The sequence below is a fragment of the Centruroides sculpturatus genome, unplaced genomic scaffold, assembly GCF_000671375.1.
Source record: "Centruroides sculpturatus isolate CEXI.00-Female unplaced genomic scaffold, Cexi_2.0 scaffold687, whole genome shotgun sequence".
Taxonomy (NCBI): domain Eukaryota; kingdom Metazoa; phylum Arthropoda; class Arachnida; order Scorpiones; family Buthidae; genus Centruroides; species Centruroides sculpturatus.
In genome coordinates this window covers 423,536-432,238 of record NW_019384879.1, presented here as the reverse complement: position 1 = coordinate 432,238, position 8,703 = coordinate 423,536, and the positions used below count along the sequence as shown (strand labels likewise).

The following is an 8,703-nucleotide window of genomic DNA, read 5'->3' as shown; positions in this document are numbered from 1 at the left end:
AAATATTATATTTTTAATTGTGTTGGGATTGTCACCTGTGGACATTTTAAACTGTTTTACATATTCGTGCAGAGGCATAGCCTCTAAAGAAAGGTTGTCTCTGCAATGGAAATAGTTGTTCCTGGTGATTAGACATGGCAAGTAAACTTGGACTCGTATCCAGATGAATTTTATATTTTATTAAAATGTAATTCTGCCAGCCCATTTCTACAAACAATCTATAATTCCATTATAACACAGTTGTTAATGAAAATTGCTTCTATTTTGACATTATGCCTGCCAGTGACCGAGTGGATAAAACTACTGAACTCTAGCAATTGGTCACGAGTTTGCACCTGACCAATGGACTGACCATGTGGTGTTTTCTGGTTCACATATCTAATACCTAAATAATTATCTAATATCCAATTTTCACTTTCTTTCATTTGCCTACCTTTAAAAAATTTAATCTTTTTTATAGTAACTTTTAATTTAATCTATAAAATAAAACATAGCAAATCTTTCAGCTATATTTAGAGCACTATCATCAAAGATGGCAACACATGATTTATAGGAAAGCTAGAATAGGAAGCTAGGACAAAGAAGAAGAAAAATTGTACAATCAGTTCTCATTACAGAAAACCAGGCAAAAGGGATGAAACAACATTGAAAATTTCAATATTCTAAAATCTGTGGGAAAATATGAGACAATACACATGCTTGTTTGAATAAAAAAATATCAAATGACAGGGTTTGCACTTAAAAATTGCAATATTTTGTCCAGGCTATTCTCAAACTGTGTTGTATGAGGGATATTCCCAATTCTTGAACCATATTAGAATAAAACTGCAATGTAGGAAGGATACGTATTTATATATACATATCCAATATTACATTAGATATAGTGTTGATTATATGCATAATAAAGTACAAATATATATATTTAATTATTAATATTTTAACATATTAGTAATTTAAAAAGTATTTATTATTTTCCATAAACTTAAATTTATTTTTAATAAAAATTATTGTTAATTTTACAAAATTTTTATTCTAGTTGTTATCTTTTGGCAACATCAAAATTTTGATATTTGTTCAATTGGAAGATTAAACTTGCTTAGTGAATCAAACAAAGCAATTAGTAAGTAGAGAGATCTCATTGATTAATTGATATGATAATTTTTTAAAATAGATTAAGAAAATAAAAACTAAAACAATAAATATAGTTAAAAATTCATTGTTTCTTTATACTAAAAAAACAAAAAGAGTAAAAATTAAGATATATTTACAAAATGTTTAAAATTAATGTGATGAAAATAGTTAATACTTTGACCTAATTTGTTTCAGAATAGTTGTGAATTTATATATGTAATTTAATATTCTACAGTAATTACAAATGTATTCAAATTTAATACAGGATAAAATTAAAATTATAAAGTGGTACTAAGCATATTTAACGTTACTCTTTTAAATCATAGTTTTCAATTTGAATTTAAAATTCTGAGATAACTGGATTTTTTTATAGTATATTTAAAATGTCAACCCAATTGTCTGATTTGTCTACAATAATAGCGAGGTTGAGGCTGAAGTTTTAAACGTGAAAACATGTATGTCAGGTGTTCAGCGCCGCTTTCCTGTAAGCCTAGAAATTTGACAGTGGTGTTTGAATAGTTAGTGGAATCTTGCTCAACATTCAGTTTCAACCTTGCTAATTACTATACTATGCTAAATTCTTTTTTAATATCAATACATTTTGAATATAGATGTTGAATATATTTTATTTATTTTTATTACAAGGTTTTTCACCCTTTGTTTAGGTAATAAAATACTAGAAATACATTAAATGAACAAACAATATACAAAATTCAAATAATTAAACAAACAATATATGAAATTCAAATAATTATTAATAAATATGCAATAACCACTGATCAAACTATAATGACCTGGTACCATAATAATATAGATAGATTTTTTTAAGTACTTTTTTTTTATAAAAACAAACAAAAAAAAATAAAAATTACACCTGTCTGATAAAAATACAAAAAAATAAGTGTTATGCAAAAAAGATAAGCAACAGATAAACACCAAGATTAAATCCTTGATTTGTGATATAACAACTTATTAAACTTTATTGGTTATACATCATTTTAATGTCAATATCTCTAATAAATTGGGAGAACCCTAAAATGATTTTCTTCTTAATTTTAATTTCTATACATAAACTTACATATGCCATCCTAAATTTTATTCTTATGCTGATTTACTATATTTTGTGTATATTCCATTGGAAAACGTGTATTAACATATTTGATAAAATCTGATAAAAGATTTTAACTAACTTATGCCAAACTGTATGGTTATATCTAAATCAATAGTTGTGGTAGCAAAGATCAAATGGAGGGCTGTAATTCCTGAGAACCTGAGGTCTGAGAACTCTCTGAGAGTCTGAGGTCTGAGAAGGGCTGTAATTCCTATATGTCCTGTAATTCCTGAGAACCTGAGGTCTGAGAACTCTGTCTAATCTGCAGAGGTTTGAGAAACAAAGATATGTAATTGTTGATTAGAACATTATTCAATATAACAAAGAACAAAGCAAGAAAGCATCTACTTCTTCCTAGAGGAAATGCTCAACACTTGTTTTCCAACAGTGAGTGTTGAGTCAGTGATTTGACATTTTGCAGTGTTTTCTATAACATCTTTGGATTATGTCAAGAGAATGTGAAACATAAGACTTCACCTTAAAACCCAAGCTCAACAGGCAGCCGGGGATAGTGAATTCTGCATCCAAGATGTTTTTATCTGATGCCTAGTAGTGTTGACCCAAATATGTGCAATGATGAGGATTTAGAACATCTGATACAGGAAGTTTCGAAAGATTTATTTTCCATCATAATTATCATCAACATTTCTACCACAGTCAAATTTCTGTCAACCTGCTGCTGAATTGAAAATTCCTATTATTGTTAAGTGAGTTATTCAAGAACTTTTTGTCAGCTTCCAAACACGACTGCAGTGAACTAGTTGATGGAGAGAGTGACATGGTAATGCTGATCCAAGAAATTATTCAAAAGGAGCTGCAAAACTATGCAGAAAATTTTTCTCAATGACCATAACTGATAGCTGTACAACTAGAAATGTCTCATTGACAGCGAATGGAAATGTCAAGAAGACTACCATTGACATAGATTAGTCACCCTGTCACCCTGCTGAAGTATGATGCATGAACATCTGGTGAACCACTGACTGAATTCCCATCTCTTGTGAAGGACCCCATTATGTCTTATTGTGGACCTGATATTTCCTAACATTGCAATTGAGACTTCCCCTAATTAAGGAGGAGGTGTCATTCAGGATGGCAAGGTGTGAACTGCATATGTGGGTGGTAGCGTTAGACACAGAGGCACACTCTCCATTTACATTTAACACCCATTTATTAATGTACAAAAGACATGTTACACAAGAGAGGAGATCTCCTTTGGTCCTTAAAAACTAATTCGATGTGATAACAGTGTCTGGACGGGATGCAATGTTCATATGATGATAACGTTCCAAAGTTCATTGCTTCTTATCAGTGAATCAGAGTTCTGAATGGATGGTCCACTGGTGGATAATGCAAAGCACACAGTTGTTGGTTCTCATAACCAGGGTCAGTGTTATCTGTTCCAGCTGGAGAATCTCTTTGGTCTTTGGGGAATCCCTTTCAGTTAACTCGGTAGGAAAATCTCAACTGACCCATTGAGGCAAGAAAAACTCTCACTCTCCTTGAATTCAGGCCTCTTAAAGGTCTCGCATCCCTGACCAGATGTTCTGGTTGGCTGTGATCTCCATCTTCTATCCTTCTGATTGGCCCCTAGTTTGTTGTCAGGGCCAGTTGAGACAGAATTCGTAGATCGGACACCAGCTGAAAATGTTTATTGAATTTGTTGTAAATCCGGCCATAATTCAGTCAAGCATTTTTACCTCAGTTGTAAATATTACCAGCTGCACTCAAGTGACATTTGGTTTTATTACACATCCTATCTTCCTGTATTCGTAATTCTTGGAGAAAATAGTTGAATTCCCGATCTGCTTTTTCAAGATATTTTATTTACTAAGAATATTTTATCTAAAACAACTTTTTCCTTTAAAACAGATTTTGGTTGAGGTTTTGGACTCTGCTCAAGACCTCACACGCTTCAATTGTGGAGAAGTGGAACATGTTGGATGCTACTGCCAAAACTTGATCCCAGCAAAGACCTGTGATTTTTTTCACCACTGAGAAGGGCTGGAGTCTAAAGGACTACTGATACTTGAAGAACCATGCGAAGAGTATTGGGGTTGTCTTTGACCATCCAGTTCAATGAGCCACTGATCTATGTGTCATCAATTGCTATTGAACCTGCTGTTGAGACCATCATTTGTCTCTTGATTCATTTCAGGCATAAAAAAAACACCTACTTTACAAAGCAACAAACAAAATTTATAAATAAATTTAATAGTATTCAATGCCAGAATAATGTTTAAATACTTGAAAATCACCTTTTAATACAATTCCAGTCTTTATTTTTATTTCTGGCAAACTTTTTGACTCCTTTGGTAACCTGCTTCAGGTCTGTCAAAGATTCTAAGTGTCGATGATGTATATTGGAATGTTCACTTATGTAATGACATGTCTTCTAAAAATATTTTAAATATTGAAAACAATGTAATGATGTTTTCTGTGGTCATGTATTTTCTAAGTCCAGGAAATCATCACATATCCTGGAACTTAGAAAATACATGGCCACAGAAAACATCATTACATTGTTTTCAATATCTAAATACACTATGGTTATTTTTACATGGTTATGATAAATAACACCAAGTAGTTTTTTAAGCATTTTCAGTGTATCCTTTTTAAGACACCATACATTCACTTCAACATTCAGATTTACACCATCTCTGGTTTTTTTTTCATTCCATTTTTTTTTTATCACATTAACAGTCTGACCTATATGATATATAGAATTATTAGCACATTAAGAATACAGCATTTTATTAACACTGATCAACATTAAATCAACATACAATCATTTTAGATGGAGAAACATTGAAATACAGTCGATTTTGTTTAATTAGGCCACCGGTTAATCGGGACAGCTGCTTTATTGGGCCAAATACCAAAGAACAGAAATCAAACTAATAAATTAATACATAATTTAATTGCTTAATTGGGACAGTAACAAAAAAGGAATTTAGCAAGGTTTGATATAATTTAGGGATCTTCTGAAAATATGTAGACACTATGTAGAGTACACTAATGTCACGTAGACCTAACGATTGGCATAGACAAAGCAATTTTGTCTTTAGCTTGGGCAGTTCAGTTTTTCTGGAGGGGTCACCTTAATGGGACATATCATATGGGGACCCCGTCCGAGATAGACCTGAATACGAGCTACTGACCCTGCTCTGGATTGGACTGGACGATCCCTTTAAAAGTGAAGGGACAAAGATCCCTCAACAATTTTTCAAGGTCTCTCAACTGAGTTGGAAGACAGATAGAGTTTCCTTGGACGGTATTGTGTGCATAATTACATCTGGATTCAAACAACAGCCATCCGATCGTTGAGACTAGTGTCTGGAGCTGGTGGATTCTATGGACGCTTGTGCCAAAGTGGCCATCTTCAAATAAAGGAAACTATGCTGAAAGGAAGACCATAAGGTGACTTTGGTCAAACCCTTTCCTTTCTCCCTTTTTTAGTTAGAACATGTTCTAACTAAAAAGGGAGAAAGGAAAAATCGTTCAATCAGGAATGAATCGAATGGCCAACCCTTGTGTATGTCACTACTAATACTGTATTTGGCAACGCTAGTGTGTTGTGAATCAGTTATCTATTGTCATGAGTCTGGCAAATTTATAGTACAAATATTTTCAGTATTTTGGTTTTATAAAGCATTAAAATAGGTACTTAATTAATATTTTTACCTACTTATTTATTTACCTACATATTTTATTTTAGAATTTATTACTAGTTCATTTAATTGGGACAGCAGCTTAATTGGGCCAAAATGGATTAGTCCCAATATGTCCCAATTAAGCGGAATTGACTGTATTTCTAATGGTATTATTATTGCTTTACATCAAAAAATGCAATGAATTAACAGTTGTGGAATTTGTTTTACTCATATCCAAATTAATTTTTCTGATTAATTTAATTGTGGTTTTATTATTTTAAAAAATTTGTTTAAAAACTTATTATTTTAATTATATTAACTTTAAATCTTATAATTATTCATTTGATTAATTATATAATATGATTTACTTTTTCAGTGAATGCTTTTTATCATGAAGTTGGAAGTGCTTATAGCAAGGGTCTTATTCCACATAAAGTTTCTCCACTGCAATGAAATGAAGTTTGTAAGAAGATGTCAACATTTTGATAACTTTCTAATATTAATTGTATATTTTTTTGCAGGTATTATTTAGATATAAGAAAATCTTTATATAAAGTAATGTAGTAATAAAGTATATAAAGTAGTAAACCCTGATTATCCAATGTAGTATTGACTGATGCTTCCTTGGATAACTGAAAACTCTGATAAAATGGATGATCATGGTCATTTCAGATTTAAAATTACAAATATAAATAATTTATATGCTATCATTTTTAAATCTCCTTTTACACTTTATTAAATTTAATCATATATAAGAACAATATTTTTATGCCAATCATTATACAGCTAATACATAGAATAGTTTCAAGAATAAAAATGTGTATTATTATAGTTAGATTTGAATATGAATGGTTTATCTCATATGAAGTGAAATTATAAAAGATAATAGAAACAAACCATTTCATAATATATGTTGTTATTTTAATTTTTTTATAAAATGTCTTTGCGTTTTTGTTTTATAGCAGTTCCTCTCTTTTTTTGCCAAAATAACTAATAAATAATAAATGTTCTGCTGTTGCCTCAGCATCATCCATTTACTCAATATGGTCGAGGTTAAAAGTATTGCAGTATTTATGAACTTGGTGCACTCACAGCAAAGACTATGAATTATAATAGTATAAGAAAAGTAATATATTCATTTACAGGTTTGCAGAACCTTGGATAATCAGGGTTCTACTATATTTGATAAAAATTCACTTCTATATCTACATGATTGAATAATAATATAGAANCTCTTTTAAATATATTAGTTGTAAAATTTTATTATTTAATATACAAAGTTTAAATTTTTTCTATGAAATTCGTTTATTATAGTTTTATTGAGTATATTAATTGTAAAAAATTTAAGATAAGAGGATTTTATATACAGGTATACCTTGGGTTACGTCATTTCGAGTTAAGTCATTCTCAATTATACGCCGTTTGTCAAAAAAAATACATGAAAAAATAAAAATCAAGTTTAAGTCATTTTATTCGACTTTACGTCTGTCCGCCACAAATATTTAAGTTGTAATATCACTAGAAAAGCATTAAAAGTGCATAAAATCATATTAAAATATGTAAATTTACAGTAAATGTTAATATAATTGTCATAAATCCTAGAGAATGAAATATAAAAGCATCTGTGACTCCGTGGTGTCTTATTTAGCGGTCTTTAAGAGCTCAATATTGACATTTTCCATGGTAGTTCCAATATCTACCGTTTGGCGTTGTTGTCAGTGCCACTCGATATTGGTAAATTTAACATAAATTTGTTTATTTTCTACTATTGCAAAATAATTTTAATAACTGTATTTGTTATTTAACCTTACAAAATCATCATATTTTATAATGTCTTAGAGCAAACCACATTCACAAGTAAAGAGTCTGCAATGTACTGTAAACATCGCCAAATTGTAAACATATACATTTACAAGTATGTACATACATGTATTCGTAAATTTAGATTTTTTTTTCTGTACTATATTAAAAACTAAAATTTATTTGTTTGTAAGCTTAAAATAGATTCTTATTAACCATATATTATTAAAAATGCACTTATAAATACAATATGAAACTAGGAATGGTTATTTGTGGTTTAGCCTAGCGACAAATAAATTTGACTTAAGTTGCCTCTCCTGGAGCCAATTACTGATGTAAGGTGAGGTATATCTGTATAATCTTCTTTTTGACTATTACACAGTTATTGTGTTTTTGATTTCTATTGGAAAATTTGGCTGACTTCTCTGATTAACAATTTCATTACTCTCTGAAAGAGAGTAATCAACTAATTGTAGGTGAATGACCCAAACAAGTATTCTTCTCTGACCTGTTGAACAAATTCCACAAATATTTCATGACAGCAAGTGAACCAAAGTATATCACAGAATGAAAATGTTTATTAACTTTCTAAGGATACATTAATTGTCTGTATTGTAAAATCAAAAACCAGATAAAAAGTACTACTTTTACATCTATAATTCCTTTTTTAATAAAATATAAAATTCATCTGGATACGAGTCCAAGTTTACTTGCCATGTCTAATCACCAGGAACAACTATTTCCATTGCAGAGACAACCTTTCTTTAGAGGCTATGCCTCTGCACGAATATGTAAAACAGTTTAAAATGTCCACAGGTGACAATCCCAACACAATTAAAAATATAATATTTGTTTGTAGAAATGGGCTGGCAGAATTACATTTTTAATTGTGTTGGGATTGTCACCTGTGGACATTTTAAACTGTTTTACATATTCGTGCAGAGGCATAGCCTCTAAAGAAAGGTTGTCTCTGCAATGGAAATAGTTGTTCCTGGTGATTAGACATGG

The 8,703-nt window shown here is 30.5% G+C and overlaps 1 protein-coding gene across 2 annotated transcripts in view; it reads left to right on the top strand.

Annotated features, from left to right (window-relative positions):
* The window catches only part of LOC111630999 (protein NipSnap homolog 3B-like), a 20,778-nt gene extending 14,019 nt beyond the window's left edge, over window positions 1-6,759 (top strand). For both annotated transcript variants that reach the window (XM_023375179.1, XM_023375178.1), the window contains 2 exons: window positions 1,037-1,120; window positions 6,272-6,759. In XM_023375179.1, the coding sequence (XP_023230947.1) occupies window positions 1,037-1,120; window positions 6,272-6,348 (161 nt within the window). In that variant the 3' untranslated portion in view covers window positions 6,349-6,759. The remainder of the gene's footprint in view (window positions 1-1,036; window positions 1,121-6,271) is intronic.
* The last annotated feature ends 1,944 nt before the right edge of the window (window positions 6,760-8,703 follow it).